Raw genomic sequence first — 13,177 nt, forward strand, 5'->3', positions numbered from 1 at the left:
GTCTCGCAGGTGTGATGTTCAGATGTACCGATCCTGTGCAGGTGTTGTTACATGTGGTCTGCCACTGTGAGGACAATCAGCTGTCCATCCTGTCTCCCTGTAGTGCCGTCTGAGGTGTCTCACAGTACATCTGCAGTCCTAATGCCTCCTTGCAGCCTAAGGCACGTTCACGCAAATGAGCAGGGACCTTGGGCATCTTTCTTTTGGTTTTTTTCAGAGTCAGTAGAAAGCCCTCTTTAGTGTCCTAAGTTTTTACTACTGTGACCTTAATTGCCTACCATCTGTAAGCTGTTAGTGTCTTAATGACCGTTCCACAGGTGCATGTTCATTAATTGTTTATGGTTCATTGAACAAGCCTGGGAAACAGTGTTTAAACCCTTTACAATGAAGATCTGTGAAGTTATTTGGATTTTTTACAAATAATCTTTGAAAGACAGGGTCCTGAAAAAGGGACGTTCCTTTTTTTGTTGAGTTTATATATTCTTAGTTCCATTCCTTTTCTTAGATTTGTGTGTATTGGGTATATGTTATGAAATTGTTAGATATTACTTGCTAGATATTGCTGCACCGTCGAAACTAGAAGCACAAGCATTTCGCTACACTCGCAATAACATCTGCTAAACACGTGTATGTGACCAATAACATTTGATTTGATATACACTGAAAGTGTAGAATTCATTCATTCCGTTATGCCACTCTCCCCCAGAAGGAAGGGCCTTACCTGTTGAGGAACTTCCTGAAGACTCTGCGGTAGGCATAGCCAGCACGCCTCACCCTGATGTTCTCCTTCAGGCCCAGGTACTCCACTTGGTGCTTTACCCTGAAGAAAGAAGAGAGGGGAATACAGTGTCAGTCTGGCTGGGATGTATGAAGGAGGTTGGTCAGATGCTTCAACCAACTCTTCACCACAAATATATAGCAGTAAAGACGTTCATCTGTTAGCATCTACCTACCTCCATTTCTAAGATAAAATAGAATTGATCTATTTAGATTTATGTTGAACCTCATGGTGGGGCTATAACATAATTGATATGTTCCAACACTAAGGATATGTAAGGAACTAAAGAATGCACCCAGGCTTCCTGTGAAAACAGCAGTTCTGGTGCTAATTAGGCAGTTCGACCTGAACCTGAGCCCAGCTCACAACAGGAAGACCATTAGGCCCAAACACAGCACCCTGCATCAGTACATCTTGTACCCAGCCAGGGAAGGAAGAGCGGGAAGGAAAAACAGAGAGAGTTGGAGTGTCTCAGAGACTTCCTCCATCACCCAGCCTTTTAAAGAGGCCCGGACAGGGAAATACAATACCAGTGAGTGATTCAACAACATTGAGTTGAGTAATGTGATATCCTGCTCAATATCAATTGACAATCTCCAGAACGGACTGTAAATTATGTAATAAAAGCCGGTTTAGCTTGACACTTTCACACACATCTCAAAGACGCTGTGTTTTGCAGTTCCCTGACATTTCAGTGTTCAGACACTCACCGGCTCTCCTCCCAGTCCTTGGGCTTCTTGGTCTCATTGGGTTTGATGCAGCGGATGTAGTGAGGGGTGCACTTCATCAGCGTCTGGACCAGGTCATTCGCTTGTTTCTGAACGGAGAAGTAGGAGGAAGAAGAGGAGGAGGGAGAGGATGAAGAATAGTTTGTGTTTAAAACATATAAACTGTATCTACATGTTGTTGCTGAATCGCTGTTTGTACTCCAAGCTGTAGTGTTCAGGGACACAGCACTGACGCGACTGATTACAAGGTGGTATCTTTGTGCTTAAGAGATACTGATGGGTGTTAGAGAGAGAACATGGCACCACGTCCCTGATTAAAACTGTCATCACTGGAACACAGAGACGACACTAAAACAACACTGGAGTGAATTTGCTTTTCATCTGCAGGCTCTGGATTTGCACCTGACAGAGAGTGATAAGGTCAGGTAGGGGCGTGGCCCACAGATACACCCATGTCACTGATGTACGGCGTACAAGCACACGTCTCACAGCAGCTCAACACACCTTGATTTTACTGCCCGCTGTTGTTGGCCTGCCTTTCTTTTCGGCGTTGAGGTTATCTGGAAACAGGGCCCTGATGAAAGCTCTGTAGAGGAGAACCAGGCTGTAATAAGGACTGACAGACAACATTGGCAGCGTATATAGAAGACCAGGCTAAGACTTTTTTCCACTTGAGTTTTCTTAGAAGCAGCAAACTCAGGTCTGTGGAATATCTGCACTGGCTGCCAGTGGCTCAGCTCACATTGTTGTTTAGCTTCGGGGAACTGAGCTGAAGTTTGAATAACTGTGGTTTTTAGCTGTTCTCCTGCCAAACTGTGACTTTCACTTCCTCGAAATGTGCATTTTTATTGCACTGTGACTGGAAAGTTATACCAGCAAATATGGTATTTTCTTCATACTCATTCCTTGTAATCATACTACAGTCAGAATGTCCTCACTCACAACATGGTCTCTAAACCCATGATGGATGTGTGCTGGTCAGAATGTAGCACATAGCTGCTGGGATTCCAGAACCTTTCAATAGTTCTGATCTCAACCTTTCTGTTTATCACTTGAAGTGCTCAAAATGCTCATTTTGCAGTCCTCAAATAAACCTGTTGTAAATAATAACTAACAAGGTTCAAGTTCAAGAAATCTACTGCTTAAGGAATTATTTATTTGTTGTTGACAAACATATTAGTCACGTAAAACAAATACAAGGACTGTCAGGACACAAAATGTGCAAACGTTTACGCATGAGAGCTACCATCTTTCCCTGCATGAGTATTTGTCTGGTCTTAAACTTTTTAATCAAGGCCATGTGGACATAAGGGAGGATCAGTGGGCTTTGTGTGTGCAGATGGACCAGCAGCACACTAACAATGTCCAGCTGACTATAATGATATTTTCTTTCTTCTCTGAGCAGACCTGCTGCGCTAAGGAATGAGGCTCCTTTCCCTCCACACATTTGTGTCTGTGTGTCTATAAGTGTGTGTGTGTGTGGGGGGGGGGTTGGAGTTTTGGGGTCTGAATGGGGTTTGGGGGTCTTGGCATGGCCCACCCTGCAGGCCCCCCTGCAGGCTACACACAAAAGGGCTTTAGAGGCTGTGGGGGCTGTTTGCACAGATGGCCACTGGCGGCACAAAGGAGGCCCAGGAACGCACAAGACGGGCAGGGGAGTCTACTCCTCAATGTAGCTCCCTTGGGAGACAGTGAGACACTCGCCAGACCTTAGAAGTCCTGAGCAAACCCCCAAGAGAGGGGAGAGCACCTCCAGCCCTGCACACGCCTATTGATCTGCCTTTTCCAGCTGCACTGGTCATCTGCAAGTCTCTGTTAGATGCATCCATTCATATAGATCATAATAGAAGATGTCTCTTTGTGGACTTAAACAAAATGCTCGTCCCGGTCTCAGAAAGAACAGCTAGCTGCATATACTCTCTAATGCTCGCATAAGTGATGAGTGACTTACATTTCGCTGCTTTGCATCAACTCGATGAGGTCACTGAAGAGGACGTCACGGTTCCTCTCACAGAAGCCCTCTGCATCGTAGGACACCTGGAGGAGAGATGTTAGAGGGTTAGTGACGATCACAGCACACAGTTAACCCATTCAGACAGCAGTTAGGGCACCTGGACTGAGCTGACAGTACTATCAAAATTAACAGAGAATGTTAAGAGCAACAACAACAAAAATTCATTGACAAAAGAGAATCGATTGATGACAGGTTCTCTGCAAGACCACCAATGTTACATTTTTAAGCTTGCTTCCCAACTCCAGCTTCATATACATAGAGTGTGTATACCGTAATTGCTGGATGATTAAGCGCACCTGAATATAAACCGCACCCACTGAATTATTAAAAAAATATGTATTTTGTACATAAATAACCCGCATGTCTATAAGCCGCAGGTGCCTACCGGTACATTGAAACAAATTAACTTTACACAGCCTTTAAACGAAACACGGCTTGTAACAAAAATTAAAACAGTAGCCTACCAAGAAAGTCATTGGTCACCATCTTCCTCCTCTTGTGCACTGAAACCACTGAAATCATCTCCTTCGGTGTCAGAGTTGAATAGCCTCAGAATTGCTTCATCCGATGTTGGATCGTTTTCATTGTCGCTCTCGTCACTTTCATCCGGAGGCAAATACCCCGCGGAGCTCATGCTGCCCCTTCAACACGCAGCAGTCCAGCCTTTCGAAACCCATTGATGATAGTGGATTTTTTTACATTGCTCCACGCTGTCAGGACCCACTGGCAGACTTGACCATAAGATGCTATTCGCCTGCGGCCCGTTTTAGTGAAGGATTTCTCCCCACTTGTCATCCAAGCCTCCCACTGAACAAGGAGCGCCACCTTAAATGCACGATTTACACTGATGTCAAGTGGCTGCAAATGCTTTGGGCCATCTGCTTTTCTTCCCTCTGAAAGCTTTTGTTGTCTTTTTGCACCGAGTCAGTTCCTCACGCTGCTGTTTCCAACGTCTTATCATCGTCTCATTAAGGCCAAGCTCCCATGCAGCAGCTCTATTTCCTTTTCCAACAGCCAGATCGATCGCCTTCAACTTGAAAGCTGCATCATATCCATTTCTCCGTGTCTTTGCCATGATGAGGGTGACAAAATTACTACCGTAATCAGAATGATGGGAAGTTTGAGCGCGCTCGATTTACGTCTCACTATGTGACGGTGCTCAGTTTTTTGGCGGCATGAATCTTGTGAAAGCGGGAAAAATCCATAAATTAGCCGCGTCATTGTATAAACCGCGAGGTTCAAAGCGTGGGAATAAAGTAGCGGCTTATAGTCCGGAAATTACGGTAGATCATTGGTATAGCCACTATAGTCTGGGGTGGTACTGTAGGAATTTTCTAAGCCATGATGACTTAGGACCAGGACCCCTCCAAGCCATTATGACATGGTTCATTATGACTTGTGGCATGTGTACCAGACTGAGACCCAAACACATTTGAAGCAAACAGCACAGACCAAGAGAATGAAAGGGTGAGAGAAATTGAGAAAGAGTGAGAAAAGGACTGGAAGAAGAGAAAGAGAAGACGTGAGAAGAAGAAAGAGCACAACAATATGAAAGACAGAATGAAAGAAAGATAGGGGGAGAGACGAGAGGAGAGGGGAATAAGGAGAGGAGAGGAGAATAAGGAGACGAGAGGAGAGGGGAATAAGGAGACGAGACGAGAGGGGAATAAGGAGAGGAGAGGAGAAACGGCATACTGCAGTGTTGCAGACCTTGCCAGCGTAGTGGTGGATGATGAAGCCTTGGTTCCAGCTGTTGAAGTGTTCATGGGAGTTGATGGCCACCCTCAGCTTCTGCAGCATGGTCTGGTCTGCCCCCTCGCCCACCGCGTGCATGGTGGCACACACGTCATCCAGGATACTCATGATGCCAGGGGGGTTCTGGGAGGAGAACCAAAGAGATGAGCAGAGAATAACCTTAGCCACCACATCAGATCTAAAACATTAACATATCCCCCATGACCATCTTGATTAGAACTGACAATGCCAACTTTCTTTACACACTAGACACTCTTTTTGAATTCCACATAAATGCATCAATGTCAGGAATAGACTAAAGTGATAAACATGGGTTACAGTATTCATTGTGTACTCCACCAGCTCAAAGCATAACAGCAGAGCCAATTCACAATTAGCTACCGCGTTGCATCCCAGAACATCACACACCCACACTGAATGATGTCATCACAATACTGCTGCCCTATCTGGCTCCACACGGTGTCCATGGACACGGCGGCCAGTGGCCTTCACTGGTAACAGTCATTGCAGTGTCTCTGGCTCTTAAGTTGTGGCAAAGTCACAAACAGAGGACACAGGTTTTTTGTCACTAGTGGAAATGCAGCTGTGGTAAAGTTACCACAGTCACAGATGTAGCCAACTGGGCTCGGTCTAAAACAGAGTAGTCAGAGACTGGACACAGACTCCCTGCTTGGCTGCCTCAGATCTCAGCTTGTTTAAGGGTCGCCCTTGTTGTGGATTTCATGGATTAAGCCTCTCAGCGGGACGGATAAATCAAATTAAGAGGCATGTCGGCACGTTTGAGGATGTTAGACTGCCGGTCATGGGAAGAGTGGGGAGGCTTCAGTGGCCCTACTGTAACTCAATTGGCAGAGTGTTTGCTCTTATGTGGAGCATTTTGACGGCAGGCATAACAAACTACAGATCTATCTAAAGCAGTTTCACAACGGTTTCCTGTTATCCCATTGATATGTGACTTCAAGGTATGCATTAAATGAATAGGGGGCACTGGGGACTCTGCTTACCAGTTTGCTCTCAATGAGATCGCAGACAATCTTGTTGTTAAAGTATTCGATAGGAGTCCACCGGATGCCTTCTTGTACATACTCCTCCTAGAGAGAGAGGAGGGAGGAGAGTGATTGGTCTGATGATGATTCTCTACTTAAACATGAGACAAGTAACTTCTGCTGCTGTAAGAACAATGAGTGAAAAGCAAAACATTACCTGCTCAGCTTTAAGCGTGAGCTCAATGAAGATCTGTTGCAGTTTCTCATTCACAAAGTTGATGCAGAACTGCTCAAAGCCATTTTTCTACACAGAAAGAGATGATGCATTAGTGATAAACCAGAGAGGCTGTGAGAGTGAGGTCATCCGTACGGACACAGAGAGCTGAGGAACTCCTCTGGGCTTCCTGAATGGGCCCCGTTTATGAGATGAGGTTATCTACCAGTCAGCCTGGAGTGGCTGGAGGAAAACATCTACACAGTACTTTACACCACAATAGACCTGGGACCTGAGACTAATGTTTTATCTAAAGAAACCCGATATTTCCCTTCTCAGGCCCTCTGAGCACTGAGGTTTATTTTCTCTGTGCTTTGTTAGTAATAGGCCTGTGTATTAACATAAGGACTGTGGACGGACCCAACCACTGTTTAGATAACAGCTTTATGCTATCTAAACATACAGCTTAACTTTAGCTCATGTTAGTTATCATAGGACAGGTACATCATGGTTTGCGGCTGTCGCCACGCTACAACACTGAAGCTGTCCCGTTTCATTATTTAATCAAGGCCAGTCCTTTTCAGGGGACATCTGTGAGACCCCCAATAATGCAACCTAAACAAACAGCTAATCAGATTAGAAAAGTCCATTAAAGAATGCTGTCCCAATCAAGAGATGGGACATAATCCGGACACTTTACAAAATCGGTCTGATCCTGTGTCTTTAAGCTGTTTAACTACCCAAACTTTACTATGATTATTGAGCTGTAGTGACCATGTATCACCTTATGCTAAGATTTTCATATGTAAATCATAACATAAAAGGGCAAATCTACAGAAAACTTACTTGGAATATTTCAAATCCATAGATATCCAACACACCAATATTAAACTCTTGATGAACCTTCACAATGGCTTTGTTGATGGACTGAAACAGAAAAAGAATGCTTTGTTACATTTGGCCATTTAAGATGGGAGAGGATCGGGTATTATTCTAAAGGTCAACAGGTCATGGAGAAGGAGTGTCCATTCATACCTCTACTAGGAAGTCAAAAACACGTGAGTGCAGGGCCTTGGACAGGGCGTCCCGTGTGTAACACGCCTGCTCCACATTCAGTGTCACATCGATGGACTCCATAGAACTGCCCCACTTGCTGTCCATCTTCCTGCTGGTCAACTTCTCCTTCAGCCGCTTCTGGTCAATCCCCAGCAGAAACGCAGGGAAGGCCAGGACTGTAGAGAGAGAGACGAGAGAGAATGAAGAAAGAGACATTCTACAGATGTGTGGCACACACCCTCATGAGACAAAACACCAGTACATTCTTAATATGTTGGATACAATGAAACAAAGGGTTCAACAACAAAACGGAATGCAATCAAGTCTGGTGATGACTCATTGCTCACTCCTCCCTGCCATAGCCACAACAACTGGATTCTCCTAGCAGAGGCCTGAGCATGTGGAGGGCCATTAGGACTCTCCTGAGAGCCCCTCCCTGCCTCATTACACTGAGTCACTTCCCCCAGAAGGAAACTGCTCTCAGTCTCTGGGTCTGACGGTGTCTGAGAATGCATCAGATGGATCAAATGGCCCCCGTTTGGGAAATGAGGGTGTGACCGACTGTACTCCATACCACAGGCCAAGTCTATCCTCAGGACCATGCTGCATCTCCTTCTGTAGCCCTCTCCCTCAAAGAGGATATAGAAACCCAAAAGAATGATCTATACCCAAAAGAATGACCCATACCAGTCTGATGGATGGTTATAGGTTTATATGTACAGTACAAGGGAGTGTTTTTTCTAGTGGATCTGAGGCAGGGATTTGTTTGGCTGAGCGTGAGCAGATGTTTATGCCGACTTGTGTTGGTGTGGTTTTATTTGGAGCACCAGGGTTCTTGATATGTGAAACACATTGCAGTCAGACAGGAAGTGAGATAGGGGGGAGAGGAAATGCAGAGACTCTACACAACGCCGCTTTGTACCCTGGCTAACCAGAGGTGCTATATTGCATAATTCAGCCTGGATTGGTGGCTGTGAGGCGGGCAAAGAAGTAGAGAAGAAGGGAAGGAAGGAGGGAGGGAGGGGAAGAGAGGGGCGGGGGGAGAGTAGGAGTGGGGCAGGAAAAGGCTGCATTTCTCTGAGTAATTTTAGTCTGTGATGTTATGTGCTCAGACATTGAAAATGTTTTTTTTTATTTTCTCTGGTAATTCAGCGTGGCCTGGATCTTGGCTGCAGCCCTGCATTAACACAATGAAGCTTTGGGGAGTGAAAACAGTCAATGCAGCATGCTGAGAAATGTGCTTCCTAACCCGTCCTATAAAAGGGCAGCCCAGGACACTGGAGAGGAACGCCAGGGGGACATGCCAGTCTGCAGGTTGGAGATAGAGAGACAGTCTTGACCCCTTTCTCCCATCCCACACCCTGTTGACTCCCCTCAGATGTGAAAGGACTGGATTGGTGCAAGTAACAAACTCAACCTAGCCCTCTACATAAACAAAGTTACAAGGGTTGGTACGTACACTCCTCGCTCTCAACAGCGGCGTAGTTCCCTGCTTCCCTGAAGTTGATGTTCCCAAGGTGCAGGACTCCGGCGACGATCTGCAGCACCAGGGCACGGTCCTCCCCTGAGATGCCAATCACCTCCATGGCATGCTGGTAGAGGACAGAGACAGAACAGGAGGCATGAACCCAGGGTTGGAAAACAGGTTTACAGTGGCTTGCAAAAGTATTCACCCCCTTGGCATTTCTCCTATTTTGTTACCTTACAACCTGGAATTAAAATAGATTTTTTTTTTTTTTTGGGGGGGGGGGGGTTGTATCATTTGATTTACACAACATGCCTACCACTTTGAAGATACATAACTATTCACCCCCCAAAGTCAATACTTTGTAGAGCCACCTTTTGCAGCAATTACAGCTGAAAGTATCTTGGGGTATGTCTCTATTAGCTTGGCACATCTAGCCACTGGGATTTTTGCCCATTCTTCAAGGCAAAACTGCTCCAGCTCCAACAAGCTGGATGGGTTCCGCTGGTATACAGCCATCTTTAAGTCATATCAGAGATTCTCAATTGGATTGAGGTCTGGGCTTTGACTAGGCCATTACAATACATTTAAATGTTTCCCCTTAAACCACTCGAGTGTTGCTTTAGCAGTATGCTTAGGGTCATTGTCCTGCTGGAAGGTGAACCTCCGTCCCAGTCTCAAATCTCTGGAAGACTGAAACAGGTTTCCCTCAAGAATTTCCCTGTATTTAGCGCCATCCATCATTCCTTCAATTCTGACCAGTTTCCAAGTCAGCTGCCGATGAAAAACATCCCCCCCCCGGCATGATGCTGCCACCACCATGCTTCACTGTGGGAATAGTATTCTCGGGGTGATGAGAGGTGTTGGGTTTGCACCAGACATAGCGGTTTCCCATGATGGCCAAAAAGCTACATTTTAGTTTCATCTGACCAGAGTACCTTCTTCCATATGTTTGGGGAATCTCCCACGTGCTTTTTAGCGAACACAAAACATGTTGTGGTTCCATATTCTTTACATTTTTTAATAATGGATTTAAAATGGTGCTCTGTGGGATGTTCAAAGTTTTGGATATTTTTTATAACCCAACCTTGATCTGTACTTCTCCACAACTTTGTCCCTGACCTGTTTGGAGAGCTCCTTGGTCTTCATAGTGCCGCTTGTTTGGGAGTGCACCTTGCTTAGTGGTGTTGCAGACTCTGGTGTCTTTCAGACCAGGTGTAAATATACTGAGATCATGTGACCGATCATGTGACAGATTGTGTGACAGTTAAATAAAGTCGACCTGTGTGCAATCTAACTAATTTTGTGACTTCTGAAGGCAATTGGTTGCACCAGATCCTATTTAGGGGCTTCATAGCAAAGTAGGTGAATACATATGCACGCACAACTTTTGAGGGTTTTTTTTTTTAATTTAGAAACAAGCTATTTTTTTCATTTCACTTCACCAATTTGGACTATTTTGTGTATGTCCATTACATGAAATCCAAATAAAAATCCATTTAAAGGAAGGAAAAACACCAAGGGGGTGAATACTTTTGCAAGACACTGTACTTACTGCTGTGGTACCTAAACTATGTCCTCTAATTACTCCTGTTGTGGTTTCACTGGTAAAATAAAAACAGGTGCAGTACAGGGTGGAGAATGGAAGAGGCCGTGAAGAAGAGAAAGGCAGAGAGAGAGAGAAAGAGAAAGGCAGAGAGAGAGAGAAAGAGAGAGAGAGAGAAAGGCAGAGAGAAAGAGAGAGAGAAAGAGAACAATAACAATGGAAAGATACCAAGTAAAACGTACCACAGTTTCCTGAAAATCACTTTTGTCGTTGATGTCATCCACTTTGTAGGATCCAGACTGATTGAGGTAATTGTAGTAATCCAGGCTTGTGATTCCGAGACTGCTCTTCTGTTCTCCAGTGGCTCCCTCTATCAACTGCACAAACAGAAGACAGTGTTAGATGATTACACCTCTGTCAAGTAAGAACCTGTATACAGTAATTCTAGACTCAAAAGGTCAACAGGAGCTTTCAACCTGTGAACTCACATAGTCTTTCCTCACATTTCTACATGACAGAAGTATTTTAGAAAGGCAGCACCATACGCACATGCTCATTAAGTGATCAGAACCACACGTTTTACACCCAATTTAGAGTTGTATGCTTTATTCTCCTTTCACGTGTCAAAAGGGTGCATAATGGGAGTTTGACTGCCACCTCTCTTCCAGAGACCTCAAGTGGTACACAGTGAGAACAACTTGACCAGCTTTCAGGAGCCAAATAGCACATCAAATCAAATTTATTTGACACGTGCGCTGAATACAACAGGTGTAGAACTTACAGTGAAATGCTTACTTACAGGCTCTAACCAAGAGTGCAAAAAAGGTATTAGGTGAACAATAGGTAAGTAAAGAAATAAAACAACAGTAAAAAGACAGGCTACATACAGTAGCGAGGCTGTAGAAGTAGCGAGGCTACATACAGACACCGGTTAGTCAGGCTGATTGAGGTAGTATGTACATGTAGATATGGTTGAAGTGACTATGCATACACGATGAACAGAGTAGCAGTAGCGTAAAAGAGTGGTTGGCGGGTGGGACACAATGCAGATAGCCCGGTTAGCCAATGTGCGGGAGCACTGGTTGGTAGGCCCAATTGAGGTAGTGTGACTATAAAGTGACTATACATATGATAAACAGAGAGTAGCAGTAGCGTAAAAAAGAGGGGTTGGGGGGGTACACAATGCAAATAGTCCGGGTAGCAATTTGATTACCTGTTCAGGAGTCTTATGGCTTGGGGGTAAAAACTGTTGAGAATCCTTTTTGTCCTAGACTTGGCACTCCGATACCGCTTGCCATGCGGTAGTAGAGAGTCTATGACTGGGGTGGCTGGGGTCTTTGACAATTTTTAGGGCCTTCCTCTGACACCGTCTGGTGTATAGGTCCTGGATGGCAGGCAGCTTCGCCCCAGTGATGTAATGGGCCGTACGCACTACCCTTGGTAGTGCCTTGCGGTCAGAGGCCGAGCAATTGCCGTACCAGGCAGTGATGCAACAATCACTCTCGATGTTGCAGCTGTAGAACCATTTGAGGATCTCAGGACCCATGCCAAATCTTTTAAGTTTCCTGAGGGAGAATAGGCTTTGTCGTGCCCTCTTCACAATTGTTTGGACCATTCTAGTTTGTTGTTGATGCGGACACCAAGGAACTTGAAGCTCTCAACCTGCTCCACTACAGCCCCGTTGATGAGAATGGGGGCGTGCTTGGTCCTCCTTTCCCTGTAGTCACCAATAATCTCCTTACTCTTGGTCACGTTGAGGGATAGGTTGTTATTCTGGCACCTCCCGGCCAGGTCTCTGACTTCCTCCCAATAGGCTGTCTGGTCGTTGTCGGTGATCATGCCTTCCACTGTTGTGTCGTCTGCAAACTTAATGATGCTGTTGGAGTCATCCCTGGCCATGCAGTCGTGGGTGAACAGGGAGTACAGGAGGGGACTGAGCACGCACCCCTGGGGAGCTCCAGTGTTGAGGATCAGCGTGACAGATGTGTTGCTACCTACCCTCACCACCTGGGGGCGGCCCGCCAGGAAGTCCAGGATCCAGTTGCAGAGGGAGGTGTTTAGTCCCAGGATCCTTAGCTTAGTGATGATCTTTGAGGGTACTATGGTGTTGAACGCTGAGCTGTAGTCAATGAATAGCATTCTCACATAAGTGTTCCTTTTGTCCAGGTGAGAAAGGGCAGTGTGGAGTGCAATAGAGATTGCGTAATCTGTGGATCTGTTTGGGCGGTATGCAAATTGGAGTGGGTCTAGGCTTTCTGGGATAATGGTGTTGATGTGAGCCATTACCAACCTTTCAAAGCACTTCATGGCTACGGACGTGAGTGCTACGGGTCTGTAGTCATTTAGGCAGGTTGCCTTTGTGTTCTTGGGCACAGGGACTATGGTGGTCTGCTTGAAACATGCTGGTATTACAGACTCAAAACAGGGACATGTTGAAAATGTGAAGACACCTGCCAGTTGGTCAGCACATGCCTGGAGCACACATCCTGGTAATCCGACTGGCCCCGCAGCCTTGTGTATGTTGATCTGTTTAAAAGGTCTTACTCACGTGGGCTACGGAGAGCGTGATCACACAGTCGTCCAGAACAGCTGATGCTCTCATGCATGCCTCAGTGTTGCTTGCTTCGAAGCTAGC

The 13,177-nt window shown here is 45.6% G+C and overlaps 1 protein-coding gene across 2 annotated transcripts in view; it reads right to left on the reverse strand.

The window, feature by feature from the left end:
• The window catches only part of LOC135559120 (unconventional myosin-Ie-like), a 59,258-nt gene that overhangs the window by 11,873 nt on the left and 34,208 nt on the right, over positions 1-13,177 (reverse strand). For both annotated transcript variants that reach the window (XM_064993465.1, XM_064993463.1), the window contains exons 8-18: positions 10,785-10,919; positions 8,991-9,123; positions 7,511-7,707; positions 7,322-7,402; positions 6,479-6,565; positions 6,280-6,366; positions 5,231-5,398; positions 3,458-3,543; positions 2,011-2,092; positions 1,489-1,595; positions 722-820 (exon numbers count right to left, since the gene is read on the reverse strand). In XM_064993465.1, coding sequence (XP_064849537.1) covers positions 722-820; positions 1,489-1,595; positions 2,011-2,092; positions 3,458-3,543; positions 5,231-5,398; positions 6,280-6,366; positions 6,479-6,565; positions 7,322-7,402; positions 7,511-7,707; positions 8,991-9,123; positions 10,785-10,919 — 1,262 coding nt within the window. The remainder of the gene's footprint in view (positions 1-721; positions 821-1,488; positions 1,596-2,010; positions 2,093-3,457; positions 3,544-5,230; positions 5,399-6,279; positions 6,367-6,478; positions 6,566-7,321; positions 7,403-7,510; positions 7,708-8,990; positions 9,124-10,784; positions 10,920-13,177) is intronic.

The sequence above is a fragment of the Oncorhynchus masou genome, chromosome 2 (genome assembly GCF_036934945.1).
Source record: "Oncorhynchus masou masou isolate Uvic2021 chromosome 2, UVic_Omas_1.1, whole genome shotgun sequence".
Lineage (NCBI taxonomy): Eukaryota > Metazoa > Chordata > Actinopteri > Salmoniformes > Salmonidae > Oncorhynchus > Oncorhynchus masou.